This window comes from Zonotrichia albicollis, chromosome 24 (assembly GCF_047830755.1).
Source record: "Zonotrichia albicollis isolate bZonAlb1 chromosome 24, bZonAlb1.hap1, whole genome shotgun sequence".
Taxonomy (NCBI): Eukaryota; Metazoa; Chordata; class Aves; order Passeriformes; family Passerellidae; genus Zonotrichia; species Zonotrichia albicollis.
Window position 1 is genome coordinate 698556 of NC_133842.1, and position 16883 is coordinate 715438.

At 54.3% G+C, this 16883-nt stretch overlaps 1 protein-coding gene across 1 annotated transcript; it reads left to right on the forward strand.

The window, feature by feature from the left end:
- The first annotated feature begins 3327 nt into the window (after positions 1–3327).
- Positions 3328–15188, forward strand: LOC141731696 (myc-associated zinc finger protein-like). The gene is made up of 5 exons (XM_074558153.1): positions 3328–3690; positions 5902–6608; positions 9381–9444; positions 12988–13153; positions 14946–15188. Exons 1-5 carry the CDS (start codon positions 3655–3657, stop codon positions 15032–15034), a joined length of 1062 nt encoding a protein of 353 aa, XP_074414254.1. The 5' UTR covers positions 3328–3654; the 3' UTR covers positions 15035–15188.
- Positions 15189–16883: the final 1695 nt, after the last annotated feature.

The following is a 16883-nucleotide window of genomic DNA, read 5'->3' on the forward strand; positions in this document are numbered from 1 at the left end:
ATTAAAACCACACAAATTATGTCCATATATGGTATTGGGTGTGGCTGTGGGTGGGGCTTATGCAGAGGCTCCGCCCCTTCACATGAATAAAAAAAATTCCCCCAAAATCCCGCAAAGTTAAAAAAAAAATCCCAATATTTCTCCTCAAAACTACAAAAAAAAATTTAAAAACACACAAATTATGCCCAAATATGGGAGTGGGTGGGTCTGTGGGCGGGGCTTTGGTGGAGGCTCCACCCCTTTGTATGAATCTCAAAATTGCCTGAAATTTGCCCAAAAATACAAAAAAAATCCCACTTAAAACACCCAAATTATGCCCATATATGGGAGTGGGAGGGGCTGTGGGTGGAGCTTCAGCACAGGCTCCGCCCCTGGGCCTGAATATTAAAAATTCCCAGAAAAATCCCGGAAATTCTACCCCCAAAAAATAAAAAAAATGTCATTAAAAACACCGAGAATGGAGCTGGAAACCGGGAGTGGGCGGGGCTGTGGGCGGGGCTTTGGTGGAGGCTCCGCCCCTGGGCCTGAATCCGCGAAATTCCCCAAAAAAATCCCGGAATTTCTACCTCAAAAATAATAAAAAAAATCCCATTAAAAACACCGAGAATGGAGCTAAAACCCAGGAGTGGGCGGGGCTGTGGGCGGGGCTTTGGTGGAGGCTCCGCCCCTGGGCCTGAATCTGAAAAATTCCCTGAAATTTCCCTAAAATTTCTACCCCAAAAATAAAAAAAATCCCATTAAAAACACTCAAATGATGCCCATATATGGGAGTGGGTGGGGCAGAGGGCGGGGCTTGGGCGCAGGCTCCGCCCCTGGGCCTGAATATTAAAAATTCCCAGAAAAATCCGGGAATTTTTACCCCCAAAAATATAAAAATGTCATTAAAAACACCGAGAATGGAGTTAAAAACCGGGAGTGGGCGGGGCTGTGGGCGGGGCTTTGGTGGAGGCTCCGCCCCTTTGTGTGAATCTCAAAAAATCCCCAAAATTTTCCAGAAATTTCCCCAAAATTTCTCCTGAAAATTACAAAAAAAAAATCCCATTAAAAACAGCCAAACATGTCCATATATGGTATCGGGAGGGGCTGTGGGCGGAGCTTTGGTGGAGGCTCCGCCCCTGGGCCTGAATCTGAAAAATTCCCTGAAATTTCCCTAAAATTTCTACCCCAAAAATAAAAAAAATCCCATTAAAACCACTCAAATGATGCCCATATATGGGAGTGGGTGTGGCTGTGGGCGGGGCTTAGGCACAGGCTCCGCCCCTGGGCCTGAATATTAAAAATTCCCAGAAAAATCCCGGAATTTCTACCCCAAAAATAAAAAAATCCCATTAAAAACACCGAGAATGGAGTTGAAAACCGGGAGTGGGCGGGGCTGTGGGCGGGGCTGTGGGCGGGGCTTTGGTGGAGGCTCCGCCCCTGGGCCTGAATCCACGAAATTTCCCCAAAAAATCCCGAAACTTCTACCCCCAAAAATAAAAAAATCCCATTAAAACCACTCAAATTATGTCCAAATATGGGAGTGGGTGGGGCTTTGGGCGGGGCTTTGGTGGAGGCTCCGCCCCTGGGCCTGAATATTAAAAATTCCCAGAAAAATCCCGGAATTTCTACCCCCCAAAAATAAATAAATATCATTAAAAACACCGAGAATGGAGGTAAAAACCGGGAGTGAGCGGGGCTGTGGGTGTGGCTTTGGTGGAGGCTCCACCCCTTTGTGCGAATCCCAAAAAATCCCCAAAATTTTCCAGAAATTTCCCCAAAATTTCTCCTGAAAATTACAAAAAAATCCCATTAAAAACAGCCAAACATGTCCATATATGGTATCGGGCGGGGCTGTGGGCGGAGCTTTGGTGGAGGCTCCGCCCCTGGGCCTGAATCTGAAAAATTCCCTGAAATTTCCCTAAAATTTCTACCCCAAAAAAAAAAAAAAAAAATCCTGGAATTTCTATCCCAAAAATAATAATAAAAAATTCCCAATAAAACCACCCCAGTTATGTCCATATATGGTAGTGGGTGGGTCTGTGGGTGGGGCTTATGCCAAGCTCCACCCACAGCCCTAAAATTCCCCCAAATTTAAAAAAATCCTTGAATTCCCTTCTAATATGTAAAAAATTCCATTAAAAACACCCAAAATTGGGATAGGAACCCCAAAATTTCACAAAATTCCTAAAATTTCCCCCAAAAGTTCCTAATTTTTTTCACAAATTGGAAATTTTCGGTAAAAATGGTGGAAAAATGATGGATTTGGGGTGAGAAAATGGGAAATTTTTTTGAAAAACGGTGGATTTGGGGAATTTTGGGGAAAGGGGATTTTTAAATAAAAAATCTGGATTTTTTTGAGAGAAAAATAAAATTTTGGGAACAAAATGTGAATATTTTTTGGAAAAACCGGTGGATTTTAGGTGGGAAAAAGTGAACTTTTGTGGGATTTTGGATTTTGCGAGGAAAAAGGGAATTTTTTGAAGATTAATGAGAAGTTTTAGGGAAGAAAAGATGATAAAAAAGTGGATTTTGGGAGGGAAAAGATGAATTTTGGGGAACAAAAAGTCAAATTTAGGGAGAAAAAGGGAATATGAGGAAACAAAATGTGAATTTATGGGGAAAAAGAAAGATTTGGGAGATAATCACATTTTGAAGGGGAAATGTGGAATTTGGGTCGAAAAAAAGTGGATTTTGAGATAAAAAATGTATCTTTTGAGGTAAAAAAAGGGAATTTGGGGCTAAAAATGTTGATTTAGGGATAAAAATGTGGGTTTTGGGGTAAAAAAAAGCGGATTTGGTAGGAAAAAGCTGATTTTTCGCTCTCGAAAGAGGAATTTTGTGATCAAAACCCTTTGTAAGGGATGCTGGTGAGGATTTTTGGGATTTAAGTCAATTTTGGGTGATTTTTTTGGTGAATTTTGGGGGAATTTTTGGGTGAATTTCGAGCGATTTTGGCGCCGTTGCGGTAGGGGCCGGGGGGGCTCAAAATGGCGGCGGGTCCTGAGGGGGGGGAAAAAGGCGGGAAAACGGCGGCAGTGGGCGTGGCCTGGCGTGACGGGGGGCGGAGCAACGTGCAGGGCGTGGCCACAACACCGCGGCCCAGCCATGAATAATTAATTAATAACCAATTAATCAACAGGGCGTGGCTTTATTGATGAGGGGGCGGAGCTTTGTTCTCCCGGTCACCCAATCAGCGCGGTTGCCATGACAACGCTCTCCCCAACATGGCGCCTCCGCCGCGCTGCGTTCTGATTGGTTCTCCCCTCCTCATGGGCGTGTCCTGACCAATCAGGGCCCTCCTTTCCTGAGGGGCTCGGGGGGCGCGCGGCCGCCTCCATTTTGTGGCGCGCGGGGAGCGGCGGCCGGGCGGGAAACCCGCGGTGGGCGTGGCTTCCCCTGAGGGGGGGAAGGAGGCGTGGCCAACATCGCCCCGCCCAATCATCGCCCGCCGCGGGCGCGCCGCGTCCAATCAACGCCTCACTACCGACCACGCCCCCTCAGGGAGGCCCCGCCCACCTCTCCCCTCACGCCGCTCTCCCTCCCCCCCCTCCCTCAGAGCCCCCCGCCCCTCCCCCCACCCGATCCCCCCACCCCTCCCCCACCCCCTCCCCCTCCCCCTCCTCCTCCTCCTCCCCGGCCGCGATTCGGTCGCGATTCGGTCGCGACTGTCGCGAGATGGACCCCGCGAACTGGAGCAGCTTCATCTTCCAGGTGGGGGGAGGGGCGGCGCTGATGGGGGGGGGTGGGGTGGGGGAGGGGTGGGGGGGGATCGGACTGGGAGCGCTGGGGGGGGAGGGGGGGAGGGGGGTGGGGCTGCTTTGGGGGGGGGGATGGGGGGGGAGGGAGGCTCGGACTGGGGGCACTGGGAGGGACTGGGAGGGACTGGGAGGGGTGGGGGTGGCACTGGGGGGGGGGTGGGGACAGCGGGGTGGGGCCGGACTGGGAGCACTGGGAGCACTGGGAAGGATGGGGACACTGGTGTTCTTCTATACTGGGAGCACTGGGAGGGATGAGGGTGGTGGCACTGGGATGGGGATACTGGTGTTGTTCTATACTGGGAGCACTGGGAGCACTGGGAGGGATGAGGGTGATGGTACTGGGAGCACTGGGAGCACTGGGAGGGATGAGGACACTGGTGTTCTATACTGGGAGCACTGGGAGGGATGAGGGTGATGGCACTGGGATGGGGACACTGGTGTTGTTCTATACTGGGAGCACTGGGAGGGATGAGGGTGATGGCACTGGGAGCACTGGGAGCACTGGGTGTGATGGGGACACTGGTGTGGGTTTGTACTGGGAGCACTGGTGGCACTGGGAGGGATGAGGGAGCTGGTACTGGTGTTACTGGTGGCACTGGGAGCTGTTACTGGGAGCACTGGGAGGGATGGGGACACTGGTGTCGCTCCATACTGGGAGCACTGGGAATCATTACTGGTGTTACTGGGAGCACTGGGAGCTCTTACTGGTGGCACTGGGAGCACTGGGAGGGATGGGGACACTGGTGTTGTTCTATACTGGGAGCACTGGGAGCTGTTACTGGTGTTACTGGGAGCACTGGGAGGGATGGGGACACCGGTGTCGCTCCATACTGGGAGCACTGGGAGCTGTTACTGGGAGCACTGGGAGGGATGGGGACACCGATGTCACCATACTGGGAGCACTGGGAATCATTACTGGTGTTACTGGGGGCACTGGGAGGGATGGGGACACTGGTGTTGTTCTATACTGGGAGCACTGGGAGCTGTTACTGGTGGCACTGGGAATGATGGGGACACCGGTGTCACCATACTGGGAGCACTGGGAGCTCTTACTGGTGTTACTGGTCTGTTACTGGTTTTACTGGTCCGTACTGGTGTTACTGGTCTGTTACTGGTTTTACCGGTCTATACTGACCCGTGCTGGTTTATACTGGTCCGTACTGATTCTTACTGGTCTGAACTGGTTTATACCACTCCATACTGGTTTGTACTGGTCCATACTGGGCCTATACTGATCCATACCAGGTATAAACTGGTCCATACCAGTCCATAATGGTTTATATTGGTTTATACCACTCCATACTGGTCCAAACTGGTCCACACTGGTCCATATTGGTCTATACTGGGTCTAAACTGGTCCATACTGGCTTACACTGATTCTTACTGGTCTAAACTGGTTGGTCTATACTGGTTTATACTGGTCCATACCAGTCCAAACTGGTTTATACCAGTTCAGATCCTTTTATACTGGTCCCAACTGGTTTATACTGGTCCATACCAGTCCAAACTGGTTTATACTGGTCCAGATCGGTTTATACTGGTCCCAACTGGTTTATACTGGTTCCATACCAGTCCAAACCAATCCAGACTGGTTTACCCTGGTCCATACTGGTTCATACCAGTCCAAACCAGTTTATACCGATCTGAACTGGTTTATACTGGTCCATACCAGTCCAAACTGGTTTATACAGGTCCAGACTGATTTCTACTCATCTAAACTGGTTTGTACTGGTCCATACCAGTCCATACCAGTCCAAACTGGTTTATACTGGTCTGTACCAGTCCATACCAGTCCAAAGTGGTTTATACTGGTCTGTACCAGTCCATACCAGTCCAAACTGGTTTATACTGGTCTGTACCAGTCCATACCAGTCCAAAGGGGTTTATACTGGTCCAAACTGGTTTATACTGGTCCATGCCTCTTTATACCAGTCCAAACAGGTTTATACTGGTCCAAACTGGTCCATGCTTGGTCCATACCAGTCCAAACTGGTTTATACTGGTCCATACTGCTCCATGCCTCTTTATACCAGTCCAAACTGGTTTATACTGGTCCAAACTGGTCCATACTTGGTCCATACCAGTCCAAACTGGTTTATACTGGTCCAAACTGGTCCACACTGGTTCACCCTGCTCTCTCTCTCTCTCCCCTCCCCCCCCCCAGGCTGCCGCCGCCCCTCCCCCTCCCCCCCTCCCCCTCCCCCCCCTCCCCGTCGATCTCCTGCCCCTCCCCCCTCCCCCGCCCACCCCCGACCCTCCCCCCCCTCCCCCTGCCCCTCCCCCTCCCCCCACCATCGACCCCTCCCCCCTCAAACCCGAGACCGCCACTGCAATGACGTCATCGCCCTCGGCCACGCCGCCTCCGCCGCCGGTGACGTCATCACCGGTGACGTCATCATCATCGTCGCGGAAGGGCAAGGGCGCCCCGTACGTGTGCGGGCTGTGCGCCAAGGAGTTCAAGAACGGCTACAACCTGCGGCGCCACCAGGCCACGCACGGCGCCGGCACCGGTGCCAAGCGCGCCCCCCGCCCCGCCCCCAGCCTGCTGCCCCTCCCCCAGGAGCTCCTGGAGACCCCCCAGGGCGAGGAGGGGGCGGTGGGAGGTGACAACGTGGGGACAACAACCAAGAGGGCGTCGGCGGCGTCGGCGGCGAGGAAGAGCCACGCGTGCGACACGTGCGGGAAGGCGTTCCGCGACGTGTACCACCTGAAGCGGCACCGGCTGTCGCACACGGACGAGAGGCCCTTCCAGTGCCCCGTGTGCCAGCAGCGCTTCAAGCGCAAGGACAGGATGGCGTCGCACGTGCGCTCCCACCAGGGCCACGTGCACAAGCCCTACGCCTGCGGGCACTGCGGCAAGAGCTTCTCCAGGTGGGACACGGTTGGGGGTTCGGGGTCGTCGTTGGGTTGTGGTGGGTCTTGGTCATGGTGGGCTTTGGGGTCATGGTGGGTCTTGGTGGTCATTGGGTCATGGTGGGTCTTGGTCATGGTGGGGTTTGGGTCATGGTTGGGTCATGGTGGTCATTGGGTCATGGTGGGTCTTGGTCATGGTGGGGTTTGGGGTCATCATTGGGTTGTGGTGGGTCTTGGTCATGGTGGTCATTGGGTCATCATTGGGTCATGGTGGGGTTTGGTTCATGATGGGTCTTGGTCATGGTGGGGTTCGGGATCATGGTTGGGTCTTGGTGGTCATGGTGGGGTCATGGTGGGTCTCGGTCATGGTGGTCATTGGGTCATCGTTGGGTCATGGGGGGGTTTGGGGTCATGGTTGGGTCATGGTGGTCATTGGTTCATGGTGGGTCTTGGTCATGGTGGGGTTTGGGGTCATTGTTGGGTCATGGTGGGGTTTTGGGTCATCATCGTTGGGTTGAGGTCATGGTGGTCATTGGGTCATGGTGGGTCATGGTCATGGTGGGGTTTGGGGTCATGGTTGGGTCATGGTGGTCATTGGTTCATGGTGGGTCTTGGTCATGGAGAGGTTTGGGGTCATCGTTGGGTCATGGTGGTCATTGGGTCTTGGTGGGTCTTGGGGTCATGGTAGTCAGGGGTTCTGGTGGGTCTTGGTCATGGTGGGGTTTGGGGTCTTTGTTGGGTTGTTGGCATCGTGGTGGGTCATGGTGGTCATTGGGTCATCATTGGGTCATGGTGGGGTTTGGGGTCATCATTGGATCTTGGTCATGGAGGGGTTTGGGATCATCGTTGGTTCATGGTGGTCATGGGTTCATGGTGGGGTTTGGGGTCATGGTTGGGTCATGGTGGTCATTGGTTCATGGTGGGTCTTGGTCATGGTGGTCATTGGGTCATCATTGGGTCATGGAGAGGTTTGGGGTCATCATCGTTGGGTTGAGGTCATGGTGGTCATTGGGTCATGGTGGGGTTTGGGGTCATCGTTGGGTCATGGTGGTTGTTGGGTCATGGTGGGTCTTGGGGTCATTGTTGGGTCATCGTTGGGTTGTTGGGTCATGATGGGTCTTGTGGTCATGGTGGGGTTCGGGGTCATCGTTGGGTCATGGTGGTCATTGGGTCATGGTGGGGTTTGGGGTCATCGTTGGGTCATGGTGGGGTTTGTGGTCATCATCATTGGGTTGAGGTCATGGTGGTCATTGGGTCTTGGTGGGTCTTGGTCATGGTGGTCATTGGGTCATCATTGGGTCATGGTGGGGTTTGGGGTCATCGTTGGGTCATGGTGATCATTGGGTCTTGGTGGCTCTTGGGGTCATGGTGAGTCTTGGTAATGGTGGTCATGGGTTCTGGTGGGTCATGGTCATGGTGGTCATTGGTTCATGGTGGTCATTGGTTCATGGTGGGTCTTGGTCATGGTGGGGTTTGGGGTCTTTGTTGGGTTGTTGGCATCGTGGTGGGTCATGGTGGTCACTGGGACATGGTGGGGTTTGAGGTCATTGTTGGGTCATGGTGGTTGTTGGGTCATGGTGGGTCTTGGGGTCATGGTGGTCATTGGGTCATGGTGGGGTTTGGGGTCATCATTAGATCATGGTGGTCATTGGGTCTTGGTGAGTCCAGGTCATGGTGGTCATTGGGTCTTGCTGGGTCTTGGGGTCAAGGTTGGGTCTTGGTAATGGTGGTCAGGGGTTGTGGTGGGTCTTGGTCATGGTGGGGTTTGGGGTCTTTGTTGGGTTGTTGGCATCGTGGTGGGTCTTGGTTGTCATTGGGTCATGGTGGGTCTTGGTCATGGAGAGGTTTGGGGTCATCGTTGGGTCATGGTGGTCATTGGGTCTTGGTGGGTCTTGGGGTCATGGTAGTCAGGGGTTCTGGTGGGTCTTGGTCATGGTGGGGTTTGGGGTCTTTGTTGGGTTGTTGGCATCGTGGTGGGCCATGGTGGTCATTGGGTCATGGTGGGTCTTGGTCATGGTGGGTCTTGGTCATGGAGGGGTTTGGGGTCATCGTTGGGTCATGGTCATGGTGGGGTCATGGTGGGTCATGGTCATGGTGGTCATTGGGTCATTGTTGGGTCATGGAGGGGTTTGGGGTCATCGTTGGGTCATGGTGGGTCTTGGTCATTATGTGTCTTGGGGTCATCGTTGGGTTGTGGTGGTCATTGGGTCATGGTGGCCATTGGGGTCATCGTTGGGTCATGGTGGCCGTTGGGGTCATGGTGGGACTGGTGGGGCTTGGGGACATCGTGCTGGTCACTGGTGGCGCTGGTCAGTGAGTGGCCACACTGCTGGTCACCACTGGTCACTGCTGGCCACCGTTGGTCACTGCTGATCACCATTGGCTTCCATTGGTCACCACTGGTCACCACTGGTCACCACTGGTCACTGGTGATAGCTGTTGGTCACCATTGGTCACTGCTGGTCACTGGTGGCATTGGTCAGTCACTGGTGACACTGACCACACTGGTGGTCACTGTTGGTTACCATTGGTCACTGCTGGCCACCATTGGTCAGTGTTGGCCACCAATGGTCATCGGTGGTGATTGATGGTCACTCGTGACACTGGTCAGTCACTGGCCGCACTGCTGGTCACTGTTGGTCATCATTGGTCACCGTTGGTCACTGCTGGCCACCATTGGTCACTGGTGGTCACTGATGGTCACTCGTGACACTGGTCAGTCACTGGCTGCACTGTTGGTCACTGCTGGCTACCATTGGTCACCACTGGTCACTGCTGGTCACTCCGCAGGCCGGACCACCTCAACAGCCACGTCCGGCAGGTTCACTCCACCGAGCGGCCGTTCAAGTGCCAGGTGAGGCCACGCCCACTGACCACGCCCACTGACCACACCCATCAACCATGCCCATCAACCGACCACGCCCACTGACCACACCCAACTGACCACTGACCACACCCAACTGACCACTGACCATGCCCACTGACCACGCCCACCGACCACACCCAACTGACCATGCCCATCAACTGACCACGCCCACTGACCACACCCACTGACCACACCCAACTGACCATGCCCATCAACTGACCACGCCCACTGACCACACCCACTGACCACACCCATCAACTACGCCCACCAACCACGCCCATCAACTGACCACGCCCACTGACCACGCCCAACTGACCACGCCCAACTGACCACGCCCATCAACCATGCCCATCAACCGACCACACCCACTGACCACGCCCACTGACCACGCCCACTGACCACACCATGAACTGACCCCTTGACCACCTGAGGGACCCCAACCAACCCCTGAGTGACCCCTTGACCACCTGAGTGACCCCTTGACCACCTGAGTGACCGACTGACCCCTTGACCCTCCAAATGACCTGAGTGACCCCAAACAAGCCCCGAATGATCCTTTGACCCCCTAAATGACCTCTTGACCACCTGAGTGACCCCATGACCACTCCAATGACCCCTGAGTGACGCCTTGACCACCTGAATGACCATTTGACCACCTGAATGACCTCTTGAACCCTTGAGTGACCACTGAGTGACCCCTTGATCCCTCAAATGAGTGACCCCAAACTGATCCCACTGAGTGACCCCAACCAAGCCCTGAGTGACCCCTTGACCACCTGAATGAATGAGTGACCCTTAGTGACCACTTGACCACTTGAATGACACCTGACTGACATCTTGACCACCTGAGTGACCACTGAGTGACCCAATAATCCTTCGAATGACTGAGTGACCCCAAACAACCATCGAACGACCTCTTGACCATGTCAATGACCATTAGTGACCACTTGACCACTCCAATGACCCCTGAACGACCTCTTGACCACCTGAACGACCTCTTGACCACCTGAGTGACCCCAAGCACCTGAGTGACCCCTGATTGACCCCTTGACCCTCCCAATGACCTGAGTGACCCCAAACAAGCCCCAAATGATGTTTTGACCCTCCAAACCACTCCTGAGTGACCCCTTGACCACCCAAACCATCCCTAAATGACCTCTTGACCACCTGAGTGACCCCTTGACCACCTGAGTGACCGCTTGACCACTCAAATGACCATTAATCTCTCCAATGACTCCTGAGTGACCCCAAACATCCTTCAACCACCCAAACCACCCCTGAGTGACCCCTTGACCACTCCAATGACCAACTGACCACTGAGTGACCATCAGATGTGTGAGGCGGCGTTCGCCACGAGGACAAGGTGCCGTGTGACCCCTGAGTGACCCCTGACTGACCCCTGACTGACCCCTTGACCACTCCAATGACCCCTGAGTGACGCCTTGACCACCTGAATGACCATTTGACCGCCTGAATGACCTCTTGAACCCTTGAGTGACCACTGAGTGACCCCTTGATCCCTCAAATGAGTGACCCCAAACGGATCCCACTGAGTGACCCCAACCAAGCCCTGAGTGACCCCTTGACCACCCGAATGAATGAATGACCCTTAGTGACCACTTGACCACTTGAATGACACCTGACTGACATCTTGACCACCTGAGTGACCCCTTGACCACCTGAGTGACCACTGAGTGACCCAATAATCCTTCGAATGACCCGTTGGCCATGTCAATGACTATTAGTGACCACTTGACCAATCCAATGACCCCTGACTGACCCCAACTGACCAACTGACCATTGAGTGACCATCAGACGTGCGAGGCGGCGTTTGCCACCCGTGACCGGCTGCGTGCCCACGCCGTGCGCCACGAGGACAAGGTGCTGTGTGACCCTGACTGACCCCTGACCCCTGACTGACCCCAACTGACCCCTCCAATGACCAACTGACCACTGAGTGACCCCCAGACGTGCGAGGCGGCGTTTGCCACGCGTGACCGTCTGCGTGCCCACGCCGTGCGCCACGAGGACAAGGTGCCGTGTGACCATTGAGTGACCCCTGACTGACCCCTGACTGACCCCAACTGACCCCTGACTGACCCCTTGACCACTCCAATGACCCCTGAGTGACGCCTTGACCACCTGAATGACGATTTGATCACCTGAATGACCTCTTGAACCCTTGAGTGACCACTGAGTGACCCCAACCAAGCCCTGAGTGACCCCTTGACCACCTGAATGAATGAATGACCCTTAGTGACCACTTGACCACTTGAATGGCACCTGACATCTTGACCACCTGAGTGACCACTGAGTGACCCAATAATCCCTCGAATGACTGAGTGACCCCAACCAACCATCGAATGACCCCTTGACCATGTCAATGACTATTAGTGACCACTTGACCAATCCAATGACCCCTGACTGACCCCTGACCCCCAACTGACCCCAACTGACCACTCACTGACCATCAGACGTGCGAGGCGGCGTTTGCCACGCGTGACCGGCTGCGCGCCCACGCCGTGCGCCACGAGGACAAGGTGCCGTGTGACCCCTGACTGACCCCTGACTGACCCCTGACTGACCCCTCACTGACCAACTGACCCCTCACTGACCACTCACTGACCATCAGACATGTGAGGCGGCGTTTGCCACGCGTGACCGTCTGCGCGCCCACGCCGTGCGCCACGAGGACAAGGTGCCCTGTGACCCTGACTGACCCCTGACTGACCCAAACTGACCCCTCCAATGACCAACTGACCACTCACTGACCATCAGACGTGCGAGGCGGCGTTTGCCACGCGTGACCGGCTGCGTGCCCACGCCGTGCGCCACGAGGACAAGGTGCCGTGTGACCCTGAGTGACCCCTGAGTGACCCCTGACTGACCCCTTGACCCCTCCAATGACCAACTGACCACCCAACTGACCATCAGACGTGTGAGGCGGCGTTTGCCACGCGTGACCGTCTCCGCGCCCACGCCGTGCGCCACGAGGACAAGGTGCCGTGTGACCCCTGAGTGACCCCTGACTGACCCCTGACCCCTGACTGACCCCAACTGACCACTCACTGACCATCAGACGTGCGAGGCGGCGTTTGCCACGCGTGACCGGCTGCGCGCCCACGCCGTGCGCCACGAGGACAAGGTGCCGTGTGACCCTGAGTGACCCCTGAGTGACCCCTGACTGACCCCTGACTGACCCCAACTGACCCCTCACTGACCATCAGACGTGTGAGGCGGCGTTTGCCACGCGTGACCGGCTGCGCGCCCACGCCGTGCGCCACGAGGACAAGGTGCCATGTGACCCCTGACTGACCCCTGACTGACCCCAACTGACCCCTCACTGACCAACTGACCACTCACTGACCATCAGACGTGCGAGGCGGCGTTTGCCACGCGTGACCGGCTGCGCGCCCACGCCGTGCGCCACGAGGACAAGGTGCCCTGTGACCCTAACTGACCCCTCACTGACCCCTCACTGACCCCTCCAATGACCAACTGACCACTGAGTGACCACTCACTGACCATCAGACGTGCGAGGCGGCGTTTGCCACGCGTGACCGGCTGCGTGCCCACGCCGTGCGCCACGAGGACAAGGTGCCGTGCCACGTGTGCGGGAAGCTGCTCAGCGCCGCCTACGTCAGCGACCACCTGCGCGTGCACGGCCCCGCCCCCCGCGCGCAGGCCACGCCCAGAGGTGGGGGGAGGGGCCAAGGGTCGGTGTGGGAGGGGCCAAGGGTCGGTGTGGGAGGGGTTTGGTCATTCCCAAGAGGGGTCAGTGGGTGTGGGGAAGGGGTGGAGTTTGTGGGTATTAAATAGCTTTAGGGGACGTGGCTAAAGTGGGTGTGGTCAGTGGGCGTGGTCAATGGGAGGGGTCAGTGGGTGTGGTCAGTAGTCACTCATGGAGGGGTCAGTGGGTGTGGGGAAGGGATGGAGTTTGTGGGCATTAAAAAACTTTAGGGGGCGTGGTCAGTGGGCGTGGTCAGAAGTCAGTGGGTGTGGTCAGTGGTCACTCATGGAGGGGTAAGTGGCCAGTGATGGTCAGTGGGTGTGGTCAGTAGTCACTCAGGGAGGGGTCAGAGGTCAGTGGGTGTGGTCAGTGGTCACTCAGGGTGTGGTCAATGGTCAGTGGGTGTGGTCAGTGGTCGGTGGGTGTGGTCAGTGGTCAGTGGGAGGGGTCAGTGGTCAGTGGGTGTGGTCAGGGGTCAGTGGGTGTGGCCAGTGGTCAGTGGGTGTGGTCAATGGTCAGGGGGTGTGGTCAGTGGTCAGTGGGTGTGGTCAATGGTCACTCAGGGTGTGGTCAGTGGTCAGTGGGAGGGGTCAGTGGTCACTGAGGGAGGAGTTTGGTCACTCAGGGAGGGGTCAGTGGTCAGTGGGTGTGGTCAGGGGTCAGTGTGTGTGGCCACAGAGGTCAATGCTCAGTGGTCAGTGGGAGTGGTCAGTGGTCAGTGGGAAGGGTCAGTGGTCAGGGGGTGTGGTCAGTGGTCACTCAGGGTGTGGTCAATGGTCTGGGTGTGGTCAGTGGTCAGTGGGTGTGGTCAGTGGTCACTCAGGGAGGGGTCAGTGTTCAGTGGGTGTGGTCAATGCTCAGTGGGTGTGGTCAGTGGTCAGGGGGTGTGGTCAGTGGTCAGTGGGTGTGGTCATTGGTCACTCAGGGTGTGGTCAGTGGTCAGTGGGCGTAGTCAATGCTCACTGGGTGTGGTCAGTGGGAGGGGTCAGTGGTCAGTGGGTGTGGTCAGTGGTCAGTGGTCACTCAGGGAAGGGTCAGAGGTCAGTGGGTGTGGCCACAGAGGTCAAGGGTCAGTGCTCTGGAAGGGAGAGGGAATTTAGGGCTTGGTGGCCTGGGGGGCGTGGCCTAAATGGGTGTGGCCGGTGGGAGTGGTCAGTGTGAGGGAGGGGCTGTGGGGAATTGGGGTGGGGGAGGGGTCACAAAGGGGGGGAGGGGCTTGAAGGGAGAGGGGGAGGGGCTTGAGAGAAAAGGATAAAGGGGAGGAGCTTAAAAGGGGAGGGGCTAAAAAGGGAGGGGCTAAAGAAGGGGAGGGGCAAAAGGGGAGGGACCAAAAGAGTGGGGGAGTGGCCAAAGGAATGGGGGAGGAGCTAAAAGGGAAGGGGGAGGGGCTAACATGGTGGAGGAGGAGCTAAAGAGGTGGGGTTAAAAGGGGGGAGGGGCTAAAAGGGAGGGGGAGGAGCTAAGTGAGTGAGGGAGGGGCCAAAACAAAGGGGGAGTGGCTAAAAGGGGAGGGGCTAAAGGAGGAGGATGGGTTAAAAAGTGGGAGTGGCCAAAGGGGTGTGGGAAGGGCTAAAAGAGTGGGGGCGGGGCTAAAGGGGTGGGGTTTAAAAGGGGGAGGGGCTGAAAGGGAGGGGACAAATGGGAGGGGCTTAAATGGGGGAGGGGTTAAAAAGGGGGAGGGATTAAAGGTGTGGGGGAGGGGCAATCTGTGACCCCGCCCCTTTTTTTTTTTTTTTTTCCCTCCCCCTTTTTCTCACAGGTTCCGGCTGCCCCGCCCCCTCCCCAAGCCCCGCCCCCGCCCCTCCCCCACCCCTGGACGGGACCCCCGGGGGCAGCCAGGGCTGGTGAAGGGGGCGGGGCCAAACAAACCCCGCCCCCAAACCCCCAGAACCCCTCCCCCACCCTCCCCAAGCTCCGCCCATTCCCCACCCCTTCAAGCCCCGCCCCCAAATGGGGGGAGGGGGAGGGGCCGGGCGAGGCCGACCAATAAAAAAAACTGGGTGTTAAAAAAAAAAAAAAGGCTCCGCCCACTTTTTATGGGGAAGGGCTGGGATTGGATGGGGAGGGAGGGGGCGGGGCTGAGCGGTGATGACGTCATGGCCACGCCCAGGTGGGGATTTTGGGGGTTTTAATCCAAATTTGGGAATTTTTGGACCCAAAATTGAAATATTTTGACCCAAAATTGAGAAGTTTTCACTCAAATTTGAAATTTTTGCTCTAAAATTTTTATTTTTTAAGGGATTTGACGTTTTTAACCTAAAATTGAGATTTTTTTTATTTCCCAAAATTGGGAATTTTGGCACCAAATCCCGAAATTTTGACCCAAAATTGCAATTTTGGACCCAAAATTTATAAATTTCAATGCAAATTAAGTTTTTTCCATTATTTGGCATTTTTAATGCAAAAATTTAATTTTTTTTACTCAAAATTGCAAATTTTCGCCCCAAATTGAGAATTTTTTGGCCATAATTGAAAATTTTTGAGCAAAATTTGATTTTTTCATTCCCAAATTGAATTTCTTTAATCCAAATTTGGAATTTTCCACCCCAAATTCAACAATTTTCTTAAAAAATTAATTTATTTTGCCCAAAATTGACTTTTTTCCCCCCAAAATTCTCTTTTTTATTTCCTCAACCCAAAAATTTTACACAAAACCACCAAATTCTTGAAAAATATTTTTATTTCCTTTATAAACTCCATTTTTCCCTTTAAAATTCACATTTTCCTTCTAAAATTCAATTTTTTTACCCTTAAATTTTGGGGTTTTTTTTACCAAAATTCCTTTTTTTCTCCCTAAAATTCAATTTTTTTATCCCTAAATTTTGCTTTTTTTTTTTTTTTTTACCAAAATTCGTTTTTTTCTCCCTAAAATTCCAATTTTTTTTTCTTCAAAAAAAACCAAATTCAGGTTTCCAACAAAAATTCAATTTTTTCCCCCCCCCCTCCCAAATTTTGGATTTTTCCACCCCAAAAATTTCATTTTTTAACCCCAAAAATCCGTTTGTTCCTCCTAAATCTCAGTGACCGCTCCAGTGGTCACTCAGTGGTCACTCAGTGGTCACTCAGTGGTCACTTCCAGGCCAATCCAGTGGTCACTCAGTGGTCACTTTGTGGTCACTTCCAATGGTCACTCAGTGGTCACTCCAAAGCCATTCCAGTGGTCACTCAGTGGCCACTCCGTGGTCACTCAGTGGTCACTCCAAGGCCAATCCAATGGTCACTTCCAGGGTCACTCAATGGTCACTCCATGGTCATTCCTTGACCAATCCAGGGGTCACTCAGTGGTCACTCAGTGGTCACTTCCAGGGGTCATTTTGAGGTCACTCCAAGGCCAATCCAGCGGTCACTCAGTGGTCACTCCATGACCAGACCAGTGGTCACTCAGTGGTCACTCAGCGGTCATTCAGTGGTCACTCAGTGGTCAGTGGTCACTCAGTGGTCACTCAGTGGTCACTCAGTGGTCACTCAGCGGTCACTCAGTGGTCACTCAGTGGTCAGTGGTCACTCAGTGGTCACTCAGTGGTCACTCAGCGGTCAGTGGTCACTCAGCGGTCACTCAGTGGTCACTCAGAGGTCACTCAGTGGTCACTGGTCACTCAGTGGTCACTCACTGGTCAGCGGTCACTCAGTGGTCACTCAGTGGTCCCTCAGTGGTCAGTGGTCACTCAGTGGTCACTCAGTGGTCACTCAGCGGTGA